This window comes from Polypterus senegalus, chromosome 3 (genome assembly GCF_016835505.1).
Source record: "Polypterus senegalus isolate Bchr_013 chromosome 3, ASM1683550v1, whole genome shotgun sequence".
NCBI lineage: Eukaryota > Metazoa > Chordata > Cladistia > Polypteriformes > Polypteridae > Polypterus > Polypterus senegalus.
This window is the reverse complement of record NC_053156.1, coordinates 271,808,948-271,824,391: the sequence shown is the minus strand read 5'-3', so window position 1 is coordinate 271,824,391 and position 15,444 is coordinate 271,808,948. Positions and strand designations below refer to the sequence as shown.

Here is a 15,444-nt window from a genome sequence, read left to right as displayed (position 1 = left end):
TATGGTACACTCCTGGCAAAAGTCAAGAAAACACCTGAGCCCCAAACACTTTTAGCTGTAGAAGTAGAACATATGAAAGATGATCTTAAGTAATGTGATGAGCCGTCAAGGGAAATGGGGAGTATTACACATGATGAGTGTTACTATAACATGGCTTTGCACAATAATAACAATATTTTAAACGGTACTGACTGAGACTGGGGAACCAGTGAACATGGAACAAAACAATGTAATAAGATCATGAAACCTCAAGGCATTAACACCAAACAGCAGTTTATATAAATAACTTTTAGAAAGGCCTTTTCAGAACACATTACACTAATCTAATAATAACGAATATCTTTATACCGAAATTTTCATTACAATGAAGTATTTTTATGGTCCCGACTGTTTCCCCATATGACGCAAGTATATAGAAATCTCATTATTACGAAGTACATTCAGCAGATACTTTCATTATACCGAAGAACCCAAAAGACCTTGAAATGCCTGAATGAATCATCCGCAGAGCAGCTAGTTCTGTGGCCGCAGCTCAGTTGTGCACAACGATCCCCAAACAGAAACATTGTAATTTTTTTTTCTTTCAACAAACTTTCCTCATACTTTTTTTTTTTTTGCCCTTTTTGTTTCCTGTTGTTTTCAGTGATACCTTTTGATTATTGCTCGTCAACATTTAAAAAACATCCATTGGAATTTAACTCATTGTCACTCTCCTATAGAAATGGCAGACACGAAAAAACGATAACAGTTCATATTAAAAAAAGACGTTGCCAGTGAATTTGGAATTTCACCATCAACGCTGTCAACTTTCTTAAAAAAACGAGCAAAAAAAAGAAAAAAATCTCTGGTTGCAAACGTATGTGAACTGCTGCATTTGAAGACGTCGAAAAAGCAATTTTTATGTGGTTCAGAGATGCTCATTCAAAAAACATTCTTATTAATGCGGCACTCATTCAACGTAAATGTGAGGTTTGAAAACTCTCTTGGGACTTCCCCTAACTGGACGGCACGCCAAAGTGCGTCGCGAAGTCCAATCTCCGCGTCTGTGGAAGACTGTTTATCTGTTGCCAGGGCAACAGCTGCCTCAAAGATATTCTGCATCTCTCAGCTATGCTGCGTCTCTCTACCAAAGAAAACAGAAAAGATATCGATAGGTGATGCAGCCTGAATGCTGTGTCTGTGTGTAGCAGAGTGGCAGATCATGCTGCAATAAATAAGTGTTCCGTTCCTGTTTCAAGCTGAATAAAGTTGGTTTTCCTAAAGTACTGAGACTCAGCCTCGTGTTTTGGGGTGCAAGACAGGGACTTATAGCACGACCCTGATCTTTTATGATTTGCTTCTGTGTCACTTCACTGCAGAGCTACAAGCCTGTTTTTGCCCTGCCCCGGCAACAGACAAACAATCTTCCACAGACGCTGCAATCGCGTTTCGGGAAAGTGTATTATCACAAGGAAATGCTGAGAAAAATTCTTGTCAGCATACCTTGTAGGCAGGAGGAGATTAAAATAAACACAAAAGAAGCTATTGAAATGATTGCAAACGCCTGGGCGCAAGTTAAAGAAAGCACTATAGTAACAAATACAGAATCTCATTACAATGAAATTTTCGTTATAACGAAATATTTTTTAGGTCCCTGGGAGTTTGTTATAACGGAATTTGACCTGTAATAAGGAAATAAAGGTATAAGTATAAATTTGGCAGTAAAATCTAGCTATAGTCAAATGAAAACAAACATTTCTAAGATAAAAATATGCAAAAAGATTTTTTTTTTTAATTTAGAAAGTAAGCTTTGGACCAAATAAAATATTCAAGTCTCTCACTAGCTGGTTGAAAACTAGAGTGGTAGCCATCAAAATATAAAGAGAGTATCAGAAGAGAAATTTTGATAACGTTCAAGTGGAGCACCTCATTTATAGTAATATTTAAATTTTGCACTAATTCAGCCATGTTCCTTGTTAAAACCATTAGATAAGAATGAAAGATTACATGATGGTTTACTTGAAATCTTCAATGCTAGTAATTTTTTGTGACCTCTTGCATTATCGCTCAAGGCCACACGGTGGCACTGCGAGACCAGCCACTTCAATGTAAAGTTTCATTACAATTTATAAATACAATACAGATCAGTAAGAAATAAAATTACTTTTAACTCAAATAACTTTTTCCCATATCTGTTTAGAAAGCACAGAATGATAAAAAAAAAACTATCATGAAGAAAGTATCCAAAATGTAATGAATCAGCACGTTAATTATTCTATGATAATGCTAATTGGCTCTCAGATTCTAATAGTTTTATGTATTCTTAATATTTTTCATTCAGATTTCAGTAGGAAATCTTTCCCATCCATTCCATCACTTTAAGGTAAGTAAGTTAGGATTCTTCCACAAACGACTTCATTCAGCAGTAATACGCTGCCAGTTGTAAATCTAAAGCGGGTCATTAGGCGATTAGCAACTAATATCTGGTAAATAAGCAAATATTTTATTTCAAGAGGGCTCAATAACGGGGGTATCCCTAAAATGTGACCTGAAGGCATCTCTTACAAATACTGCCCTGTCCCAATTAGATTTGAATTGTTTCAATCAACAGAAATGTGTGCAATTCACAAATCTGAGCTGAGTCAGGCCATGTATTGCACATATTAATGATGAATGAAATTTATCCGGAGATTTCTATTCATTATCTGAAAACCTATTGATAAGGTTCTCTTCCTAGTGCTTCCTCAGATTAGAGGTGCACTGTTTTAAAACTACTCCTAAGGTTTAGATATGCAACCTGTACTGTTTATGTCTACCAAAAGGCTAAAAAAGTAAAATTCTACAGTATAAAGTGAAGAAAGTTTAGGAAAGTTGTCACAATTTCTTTTAACAAAGTCTTTGACTTGCATGTAGTAAAATAAATGGTGTGATGATAGGCTATACTGGAGCTGCTGTTGCTCAAATAATGCAAATATGCGTGCCAATATGCTACATAATCCTTAAATATCCCAATGCACAGCATATTCCATTTTTTAAATATGGTAGACTAGTAGAAATGTAAGGGTGCAGTTGGCGCTTTTTAAATACAGTATCTTCGGTGCTGGTGCCATATTAAAATCCCTGTATTCCTTCTTGGTTCACAACAATTAACAATGACTGATACACAAACCAAAGCATACAGGAAGGATTAAAGGCAGTATTTACTTAAAATGGATAAAAATGTAGTCATTATTAAGTCCTATTTCTGTCTAATTTGAAGTTTCTAAGTTGATTTCAGTCTAATTTCATCCAGAACACATAGTTGAGAGATGAAAGTCGTTTATGCCATCTCTCTTATTTTCCTTGATTGCATTCCAAAAGAATAAAGTTAGGGTTGAATTGAAATAAAAAAGTTCAAATATATGGGAATGCGCTGAAAAAGATGTCACATTTTGTAAGGATGTTCATTTTAATAATATGACCTTCTCAGATAATGTGAGATGAAGACGTTATTAGTGGATCATGTCAGCATAACCATGAATCACATACTTGAGGTCATCAATGGAAATTAAGGGGAAGTGCGTTTAGGGCTGAAGACAGACAAGAAGCACTTCTTTACATAAAGAGTTGTGGGAATCTGGAAGAAACTGCTGACACATGTAGTTGAGGCAGAAACTCTGATAAATTTTAAGAAGTCTCTGCATGAGATATTGGGACAGCTTAGCTATTAGCTAAACAATCTGGCTAGTTTCCTCTCATTGGTATGTCTTGTTTAAAACATCCCGTTAGGCTGTTAAAGTTACATTTGAACAGGCCTTTAAATCACTATTTAATTATGATTGTTTGGTATGTTAAATACTTAAAAGTAATTAACAAATGTTCAAGACGTATTTCTATACCATTATTAACTCCTTATTAATTTCTTCCTTCTCAGATTCCTCAAATGTGTAATACAGAGATTTTTTGATTTCCATTTGTCAAGTTTGATTCTAGCTGGTGATACACATGCCTGAGTAGGGGGCTTTTTCAGGGATGGTGTATCAACTGTAATTTCATCCCGAGTTGAGAGGAGACACTATCATTCATTTTCTCCTTATTAATCTGTAGATCAGAAGTTCTGAAATTTGAAGATCGGTGAAGTCACTTCCAGTTTGCAAGTAGCCCAATCTCTTCTATTGTGGAATCCATTTAAAGGCCACTACTACCTCAAAGCTTCAGTCTTGTTAATGGATTTGCACCTGCATCAGCCTTTCTCATTTGTTGCACCTTTTGTCTTCTTTGTGCAAATCATATGGTCTTTATCTGTGTTTGCATTAATTTTTACACTGGTTATTTCTGACTGTGTGTAATGCCATTTTCTCTGCAATGCTGAATTGATTTCTTTTCATAGAGGATTGTTCTCTGTGAGCTTCAAACCTTATTCTCTTTCTTGTGGAATCAGACATATTTTACCATTGCCAGACAGGCAATTTGATCTTTCAGTTTCAACATTTGCCATGATTGCACATGAGAATTTTGAATAAGAACCCCAACAAAAATTTAGTGGGGTTGTCATCTTCCATTCCCTCCATGACCCCAATAATTCTGAACTTCTGTGTGCTTACACTGCTTTTCTATACCTGTACGTTTATGTCACATAGCCCAGTTTTGGGGCTCTTAATGCCACAACTCTTTCACTTCTGTCAGTTACCATTTACTCTTTGATATGGGATGTTAAGATGTTTTGTTCCATCCTTCAGTTGGGTGCTGGGAGTTTATGTAGTAGGCTGAGTTCTGAGAAAGAGAGCAGTCCACATCTACAGACAGTCAGGAATGAACCATGCATGTGTAATAAGGCCCAATGTGTTAAATAAGCTTTTGTATTTTTGGTTCAATTGCTAAAAAACTATATGTTCTCCCAATAATAATGTCTTTTAACCAATCAACACCCTTTTTAAAGTTTTTGTTTAGATTCATTTTTCCAAGTCTACTAGTGAAATCCATGATGTTTACTTCAAACAGTACTGGATATGCCCTTCTTATCTATCACTTAAAGACTTCTAAAATCTCCTTTTCCTAAAACAACAGTTTGTCTGTGACGCCACTAAATGTAGAAGTAGTTTATTATGGCTTTCAAGCTTCAAAATTTCCACAGATAATACTTTTTCTTTATGGGATGTGGAGAAATCTTACCCTAGAAAGATGTCCATTTGGCAGTTTTCGATCAGAGTTTCTACAGGTGACCTGGGCTGGGGAACTGCAATTTTCTTCAGCTGGAGATTTGGTCCTTGGGGGCACAACACCAACTGTAGAAAAAAAGGGAAGAACTGTTGGAATTGGACCAGGTAGACCTCTTCATACAGTACATTACTGTTAGGTTAAGGCTAACACAAGAACATGTGATTTGAAAAATATTTGTTATCTCTCTATGTCAGCTGTTGCTTCTGTTTGCCAGACATCATTAACTCTAACATTTACAGTACTAAGAGTTGTTTTTTTTTCAAACTCCAGATATTGCATTCTAACAAGACTGGTGATCTCTTTATGAAATTTGTCTTCATAGTTTTTTATGGAATTTGTCTTCACAGATTGTTTTCTGGTCATTTCTGTGCAATAATCTGGTAAGTGAAATATTGTGTCCTCTTACTATAAACATAACAGTACAAAACTGTCTTGTATGTAAGAAAAATCTTTTATTACGCTAATCCAGAATAAATGTTTCAGTTTTTCTCAGAGCTCTACCAAACTAGGTGGTTGCCTAAGGTGGCAAAGTTTTGGAGGCATCATTTTTTTAAATAATACCAAGTTTGACTTACAGACAAACAGTTGAAAACAACTGTCTGATTCCCATGAACCGGACCTTGTTGTTTTATATTAGGATGTTTGGTCTTAACATCTGATGACCTACACAAGCCACTGCTATTACTGGTGGTCTTCCAAATTCCAGGATGCGTCATACTCTTTATAAGGAACATTCTCATTTTTTTATTTTCTTCATGAGCAGGTTTGCAGTTTTAGTTTTATTTACATGGGCACCAACTTGTCATAAACATGGAGATTTTGGGAGTAATAATCATAGGATACAACATATTGTAGACATGGATAATATTACTCAAACTGGTGTAACATAGAACACATAGACATGGAAAAATACAATTAAACAATGGCAAAAGAACATTGTGCTCTTGAAAACATTGTTAAAGACTGATTTAGTTCAAATTATAGTCATCTCCCAAACTGGTTTAGAATAAAATTTTACATATTTTTATCTCCATTGTTCACCAATATCTATGGCATCCCCTCTTGACCCACTAAAAAAAATCTCCATAATTCATCCATCACTGGTGAAAGGGTAGGAGGTCATGCATTGATTAGATAGTTATTTTGTATTATTTGCATATTTAGCAAGGATGCAGTAAATAGGAATCATGGGTAAATGTTTGGGACAATCATTACACTTCAGTTTCATTGAATTTTGACATTATCTTAAGCTTGTCAATTTATTTCAGTAACCTAAATGAAATGTATATGTTTACTGAGCTACTTTAGTAAGATTTGAACAAAACTGTCACCATCATCATAAGCTGCATGGCTGGCAGTTTAAAGACACCCACAGAGTTTGATTGATAATAGGAATGTCATTATTTGATGCATTTTGTTTTTCTTAGAGAATTATTAAATGCTATATATATATATATATATATATATATATATATATATATATATATATATATATATATATATATATATATATATAAACAAAAGTGCGTACGCCTGATGAGCCCCACTTAGGGTGAAACACATCTTGTGTCCTCTGTATTATTTGGCAGGTACTATATATCATGTCTATGATCTGCTTCTCACAACTGAGAGGGCATGGTGAATGCCTGCTGACTGGCCGACCAACCACAAGATAGATAGATAGATAGATAGATAGATAGATAGATAGATAGATAGATAGATAGATAGATAGATAGATAGATAGATAGATAGATAGATAGATAGATAGATAGATAGATAGATACTTTATTAATCCCAAGGGGAAATTCACATACTCCAGCAGCAGCAAACTGATAAAAAACAATATTAAATTAAAGAGTGATAACAATGAAGGTATAACAGACAATAACTTTGTATAATGTTAACGTTTACCCCCCCGGGTGGAATTGAAGAGTGCCTTAGTGTGGAGGAGGAACGATCTCCTCAGTCTGTCAGTGAAGCAGGACAGTGACAGCAGTCTGCCGCTGAAGCTGCTCCTCTGTCTGGAGATGATCCTGTTCAGTGGATGCAGTGGATTCTCCATGATTGACAGGAGCCTGCTCAGCGCCCATCGCTCTGCCACGGATGTCAGACTGTCCAGTTCCGTGCCTACAATAGAGCCTGCCTTCCTCACCAGTTTGTCCAGGCGTGAGGCGTCCCTTTTCTTTATGCTGCCTCCCCAGCACACCACCACATAAAAGAAGGCGCTCAGCACAACCGTCTGATAGAACATCTGCAGTATCTTATTGCAGATGCTGAAAGACGCCAGCCTTACCTCACAAGCATTACCTCGTAGGTAACCACCCAAATATCAGATTGTGATCAGATGCATGTAATACTCCAATGTTCACCTTGTCGAGTAAGCGAACCAGAATGTCTGTGCTGACATCCTGGGTTTGATCCCCGCAAAGGGAAGCAAAAGTGTGTATATCTGATGAGCCCCAATTGGAGCAAAACATGTATCGTGTACTCTTTGTATTATTTGGTTGTTACTCTCTCTCTCTTTATATATATTTATATATATTAGGTTAAAAAAACAGTTTTCTACTGTACATGTTTTCTGAAATGGCACCTTTCAAGCGTATGTTTTTTGAGACATCTTATCAACAGACATTACTATAAGAAATTAAACGCCCCTCTTGACATTCCCTAATTGTAAATTCATGGTTTTATATCCAAACCCTCCATATTTCGCTCTTCCCAATCCCGTCTCCCCTCTCATATCTCTGCTTTTCTATGTACAAGTCAGGCAGTAATGATTCCCCTCAGAGTAAAGGGAGTAGAGCGGTGCCATTCACAACTTTTGCTACGGCAGCAAAAAAGCTCAAGCTGGCTCTGATTATTCTGCTCCTGTGATTGTATAGACCTAATTAAGTTAATTTGGTATCACAGAAGTATTATCTATCATGACAATAGTAAAATTGAGGACTAGCTCGTGGCACCTTTATTTTGGCGATCAGAGTCTGTTTCCACGTGTTCTGCTTGGTGAGAGTTTGCTGCAGTGGAACTCTCTGACTGGAAGGTGAACTTCTGCTGGAATAGAACAAAAAACAAAAGAAAGGTCAGCAAAACTAGAAATGGTCAGGGCACTCTACACCAGTCACACTGACCTTCAGCTCCCATCCCAGTGTAGTTAAGCAATCCAAAGCAGAAAATGTTTCACTTTGAAAAGTGATATCTACAGAAGCAATGTACTGTACAAATGTACATGAACTGCTAGAATGAACAGAAAGAAGACAAGACGCCTGGGAGGACAGCTAAGGTTCGTGTGGTCCTAGCAAGAGGTGGCACATATTACTGTATACACTCTATAGCATTGCACAGTGTGATGGAAATGACAGAAATCTGTCCACAGTCACGTTAGGTAAAACACCACAACACAAAAGAGGGGAAAACAGAGACAGACTAGAACAAGACAAACAAACGGGCAAAGAACATGATGAGAGGTGGAAAAGAGCCATCTGTCAACAGACCTGGAGACTTTTGAAAATATCTATTTCATAATTAGTCATAATCAGAATAGTCAGTGATGTCTGTTGAAGTTTTGATTTTTTTCAAGATGCTGCATGGTTAACTGGTGGCTTTAAACTGGCCCAGTAAATGTAAAGGTAGATGTATGGCTGTATTGGAATAAGCTTCAAAATAAACAATAAAGACAATCAAAAAATGGATAAAAATGTATCTCTCTATTCCTCATGAAAAAATGAGATTAAACATTTTATTGGGCACTTCTACATGGGATAAGAAACATAAAAAAATATCATTTTGGGGTTGAGTGTTCCTTTAAAGACAATAAAAGTGTGAGAATATAATGCAAAGTTCAACTTGAACTCCACATTGCCCACATACTCTGAAAGGGGTATTGATACTTGCACTTTATTTCTCCATTTTGTTTGGTTACCGTGTTCTGTATTTTATGTTTGCTTCTGAAACTTTTGCAGTTTCCTTCCAGCTGAAAAAGGTTTCTAAACCTACAAGACCAAACATCTTCTTTTTCGCCCCTGCAGCCAGTTACTTTATTAAACAATTCTATTTTCCTTTAAGTGGCAAAAAAGAATAGTTTGCTACTAATAAGTAAGATTTACTTAAATGTTAATCAAAAACAATGCAGGCCTGAGGACAGATGATGATGAAAGGACGGTCAAACCATTTGTGCCTGGGAAGGCTGCAGCGAGAAGGTGGTACCTGTCCCTGCCGGGGCTCAGCCTCCTCTTCCCTGTTGGGCCGCAGTCTGCTGCTGCAGCCTAGCCACAGTCTGCCATCAAGAGGCAGGGGCTGGGGTAGGGGTGGAACACAGGGTGGGGTGCCAGGGGACGATGATAGGGGCAAATAAGATTTAGGAAGTGGGGGTCGAGGAGGGCCCATGTCCTGAATCGGAGATGGAAAGAAAAAGAGAGAGAGAGAGAGCGAAGAGAGAGAGACAGCACAAGAGCATTAGAGCAGCCAAGCTCAGCTGAAGGGATCGCAGTTTTGAGGGCAGGGACGTGAAGTGTATTTGGGGCAGCTTTCCTGTCTGCAGACACCCACCCACCTTGTTGTCATATAACTCTGCTTTGCTGTACAGCTAGATGGCAACCAGACATTACAAGTGAACACACAAAAGTCATTCAGGTAATTAGCAATGAATCTAAAACCAGACAAAGTGCATCAAGTGTTTTAAGTGATGAGGAAGCCAGCCTGCTAGCCACTGACTTATGCTGGACATCGGGTGTCACTGAGATGTTTCACTGACACCATAAGAGTGTGTCTTCTTTTTTATAGGTTGTGCTCATCAGTTAACATACCCTTGGCAGAATTTATAAAATATGTACCACTTTTTAAAGAAATGAACAGAGAGATGAATGAACACTCTCTTCACTCAAAAGTGAACAGATAAAACACATTTTTAATATTTTTAAAGGAAATCAAATGAAAGTACTTGGCATTCCAGAAGAGCACAATCAATAAACAAACCACATCGATAAAGAAAATAATAAGATGGTCCTGTTCAAAAATCTGCATACCCTTAGCTCTTAATATCTTGCATGGCTCTCTTTAGTATTAATGACAACTTGCAGTTTTGTGTGACAGTTGTGAATGAGACCCTTTATTTTCTGAAATAGTAAATCTGCCCATTCTTCTTGGCTGAAAGCCCCTAGGTTGTGTAGATTCTTTGGTGGTCTTGCATGAACTCCACATTTGAGACCTTCCCAAAGTAGCTCAATGATGCTGAGGTCAGCAGACTATGATGACCACACCAAAACCTTCACTTTTTTCTGCTGCAGTCATTGTAGGGTTGACTTGGTCTTCTGTTTCAGATCATTATGAAGTTGGAAAGTCCAAGCGCTCCCTATGTGCGTCTTCCAGGCTGACATTTTTCTGATAACATGCTCCATTCATCTTACCATTGCTTTTGACTAAATTCCCTTTACACTGCCAAAACTGCTGTGGTCCACCTCCATGCTTCCCAGTATGGATGGTGTGCTTCTCTTCACAGGCCCTGATGTCTCCTCTCCAAACACAGTGTTTATGGTTGTGTCCATAAAGTTCAATTTTGGTCTCATCATTCAAAAGGATTCTGTTCCACAAGTTTTGAGGATTTGATGGGTGCTGTTTCGCGTATTGTAAGTTGGCTGATTTGTGGTATAGGCACAGCAAAGGCTTTTTTCTGGCAGCTATTCCATGCAGCCCACTTTTGTTTATGTATCTCCTTATGCTTCATTGAAGCCTTTATTTCGGTTAGAAGTTGCTTGTGGAAGTTGCTTCTTATCCCGAAAAAAAATTCCTGGCAGTTGTGTTTGAAATCTTTGTTGGTCTACCAGACTTTGACTTCGTATGTTTGGATATTTTATTGTAGTTACATTTTCCCAGCTTCCCCTGGCCCTTTGGGGATAACTTTGCAGTTAACTTGGTGGTTTTTTACTCTAGGGAATTAAATGATGACATCAGATTTTTGGTTCAGAGCTTAGTTATTTTTACTTGAAATATTTAAAAATGTTTCCGCCATCATTTTTGAGCAATGTTTTGGGGCAGTGGTGGTGTTCATTAAAGTTGTGAACTGTCAATCATAATGCAATGGGAAAAATGTTCACAAGATCAAATTTGTATCTGAGTTCGGATTAGTAAGTAATTTGAACACATCCTTGTTTTTCTTTTGGTTATTGGTTTGTTGGCTAAGACCTTTGTTTTGATTTTTTCTGACTATGATTCTCATTTGGTGTTTTGGTTTTGGTTACTGGACCTCCTGGTATTCAGCCCGTTTCTGTCTTTTGAACTTATTTTATCTCCTGGTTACCTTATAAACATTTTGCACTTTCCTGCATAAAACAATTGGTATTAATTCAACTCCTAATTTTCAACAGTTTGAGTAGAGTTTGAACATTACTGATTGGCATTTTCAAAACTCTGAATGTCTTTTCATATCCTTTTCCATCCATCCATCCCGCTATATCCTAACTACAGGGTCATGAGGGTCTGCTGGAGCCACTCCCAGCCAACACAGGGTGAAAGGCAGGAAACAAACCCCAGTCAGGGCACCAGCCCACCGCAGGGCACACACACACACCCACACACCAAGCACACACTAAGGACTAATGCACCTAACCTGCATGTCTTTGGACTGTGGGAGGAAACCGGAGCACCCGGAGGAAACCCACGCAGACATGGGGAGAACATGCAAACTCCACGCAGGGAGGACCCGGGAAGCAAACCCGGGTCACTTAACTGCGAGGCAGCAGCGCTTCCCACTGCACTGTTGTGAACTTGGGGTTCTTGATCACAAGAGACTCAAAATATTTTGAAATACTAGAAGGGGAGGGAAGCCATCAAACCCCGGGTAGTCATGAAAAGGGCAAACATAGAATCTTTACAAATCAAAAGATTTATATTACAAAAATTCTCTGAAAACAGTGAAACTCCACAGGCTACAAAAGATACAAAGCAGAGGCAATCCAAGGCAAACAATACCCAATACAAAAATCCAGAAATCGAAGTAAAAAACAGAGCACAAGCTCAAAAAATCCAGTAAATAAGCAACAAGCGGAAAATAAACACAAGAGAAATTCACCAATGCAAGTGTGTTCAATGAACTGTGAGAGGCTGTGAGTATTCCTGGGCCTGTATAAGCTGATGGTGAAAGGTAGGTGGCCCCGCCTCTTTGGGAACCACCCACAAGACACATAACAGAACAAGTATAGATACATAAAAACTAAATAATACACAAAACCAATAAGAAACACAGAATAATGCAAGTAATTAACAGTAGTAATGCTATCAACTATTTATGATAAATCACTTCATGTGACCACTGTTCCTTTTTCAAAGAATGGTGTTTTGTCTGATCACTCATATTATCCAAACATTTTTCTGCCAGGGGTACATAAACGTACTGTATGTGCACAACTATATTGCAGAGCCAAAAGTAATAAAACATGAACTATCCAGAAGCACAACCACATTTTTCATTGCTTAATTGTCATCTATTAGGTTTGAATGGAAGCTTGTGAAATGGTGAGTACTTTAAAATGGAACTGCTAATAAAGATGCATCTTAAACCCAACGCATATGTGATTAACCTTCCTCTTGTGTTAGCTTTCTGTTATCATCTCTTATGTTAACGGGTCGGTTTTGACCCATGTATTAAATCAGCTATAAAATACACAAAACAATAAGCTATCATCCAATTTGTTTCTCATCTCTTGGTTACCTTGTTAGGCTTCCTTATCCATGAAAATGTTTGTTTTAATACTTTTGGTGTTGGACTCTGGGCCATTTTTTGTCAGTATACCCCTTGATTTCAATTTTAAAAAATAGTAAAATGAACCTCAAGAGAATCATATTAATAAATAAAAGGTTGTTGTGTTACCTGACTAATACTGAGGGGTATAGAACACATCTCTTAAATAAATTTGTTTTATTTATTTTTTCATTTTAATATTAATAAGTAAAGTGACATCTATGGTGTTACGGGTCAATTTCGACCCATAGATATTTACATCAAGAAAAGGCAAAAAAATATTATTTTCAGCGATAGAACTTTAATATAAACTGAAAAAAATGAAAAGCAGAACAGGTCATGACACAAAATATATATTTGCATGGTCAAATAAACAAAAACCAATCAAGAAAATTAAACAAATAGAAATCAATTACAAGTTCCAAAACTGATACAAAGCTAAATCAGAGTAAAAACCTCTGTGTGCAAGAACATGCTTGTGTATGTGTGTGTTTAGTGGCAAAAAGTGACACTTTTTGTCTGTTTTTTGCAGAGAAGTTTCTTGCAGTTGAAACACAATACATTTGTCTTTCTGTCCTTACTGCTTGGGCAGACCTGACACCTCTTTCTTTTCGAATCAGGCGGCCTGACTGGGGTTGGGGCTGTTTTGGTTGGTGTTGAGGCAGGGCTGGCTGAGGAGGATGCTGATGCAGATTCTCTCTGTGTTGCTGATGGTGAGGATGGAGTGCTGGGTGAGCTCTGCAGCTGTCTGACAAAGGCTGCAGCGTCTGGGTCTCAGGGCACCCGTTCCCTTCGCCTAATGTGTGGCTTGACAAGGGAATTTCCCAACTCCCCAAGAAACAGTCTCCACTTGTTTTATTTGGTTGAGTTCCACCCTTGATGGATGTGGCTCCACAACACAAATGCATTATATGCAGACACATCAAGGATGTTGTAAAACACAACCATTGGCCATCTTCTGGTCATTCGCTGGCATGTGTATGTAGCTGTCAGCTTGTCCGGGTTGTCCACTCCTCCTTTGTTTTTGTTATAGTCGTGGATAATTGTGGGCTTTTTGTCACTTCCTGATGATACAGTTGCGTCTTTGTGAAGAGTAGACATGAGTATCACATTCCGGTTTATTTTTGGACAATATGAGACAACAGTGGTGGTGTCTGTAAAAGCAAACTTTGAGGAAAGTGGAGCCCTGCCCTTCACCTGCAAGATTTCAGCAGGCAACTCAGGTTTATTTTTCTTCACTGTTCCCACCATGCTAAGTTTCCTCTCGAGAAGTTATTGTCCAAGGTCATAGCTGGTAAAAAAATTGTCACAAGTGATATTGTGACCCTGCAGTCCAGTGGTCATATCGAGGACCACACGTTTTCCTTGGTTTTACTCAGGGATGGCACTCGCAGCTTTGCCTGTGTAAATCTGTAGATTCCAGACATAGCTGGTTCTTGCGTCACAGGCTGCCCAGATTTTTATGCCGTATTTCCCTGGCTTACTGGGTATGTATTGCCTGGAAGGGGCATTTTCCTCGAAAAGGGACAAGACGTTCATCCACTGTCACCTCTGGCCCTGGGTTGAACATCAGCGGAAGGAGCTGCACCCATCTCTCCCAGACATCTCTAATGGGACCAAGCTGGTCAGATCTCACTCTGGTCTCTCTGTTGTCAAATCTGAGGACTCTTGATATCATTTGAAATGTCTGAAGTGACATTGTTGCCCGGAAATATTTCTGCCTGTTGATGCGTCCCATAGACTATCAGTGGCCTCATTGCAGGATCTGTACACTCCAGCAAGAAGAAGAACACCAATGAAAGCATCCAGGTATTCCTCATCAATGTCTTTCCACATGTCGCCATGGATTTTTTTTCCTTCAAGGTTCGTCATAGTGATGATGATTCTTTTTAGAGACAATGGCATAAATAGCTCAAAACATGTCTTGATGTCACTGACTCTGGTCAGAGCAAACCTTGTGATTCCAGGGGTCATTTTGATGACATTTGCAGCAGCTGCCCTGCCATGTATATCATGAGGTACTGAGCTCCAAAAGATCTTACCATTTTTGGACTTCAATCTTTCAGCAGGAGCAGCTTCAGCACCACTGACCTCCTCATCGGACTCATCAGATGTGTCTGTGTCTTCTGGATGATTCTCCACATTGTCTTCCTCCTCAGAAACCTGCTCATCTGAATCGCTATGCTGCTCTGTGTCCTCTCCTTCATTTTCACCAAAAATATGATCCAGAACTTGGCTCACTGTAAATCGTCTTCTCATTTTTGCATGCTGCAAATTGTAAATGTGCACTCTGCAAGTCAAATGGCCACTCAAATGAGTGAATTCACCTCACATGTCTGGACATTCCCGTCTTTGTTTGTTTTGTTTTTGTGTACAGTAGGTATACTGGAAAGCCACGCAAAATGAGAAAGCTCACATGATTAGGAAAGGAGCTGGTTGTCAGTGTGTCAGCTGACAGTGCACTTAGGATTTCAGTTTTGGCTCTAATTATTGCTTTATCATCGTATTATCATAACTGGGTCAAAACTGACCCT

The 15,444-nt window shown here is 38.4% G+C and overlaps 1 protein-coding gene across 10 annotated transcripts in view; it reads right to left on the bottom strand.

Moving 5' to 3' along the window:
* Positions 1–15,444, bottom strand: part of plekha6 (pleckstrin homology domain containing, family A member 6) — a 327,603-nt gene that overhangs the window by 18,667 nt on the left and 293,492 nt on the right. For 9 of the 10 annotated variants that reach the window (XM_039749189.1, XM_039749191.1, XM_039749190.1 and 6 more), the window contains 2 exons: positions 8,139–8,229; positions 5,131–5,243 (listed from right to left, as the gene is read on the bottom strand). In XM_039749189.1, coding sequence (XP_039605123.1) covers positions 5,131–5,243; positions 8,139–8,229 — 204 coding nt within the window. The remainder of the gene's footprint in view (positions 1–5,130; positions 5,244–8,138; positions 8,230–15,444) is intronic. The other variant, XM_039749184.1, reaches the window with a different exon arrangement.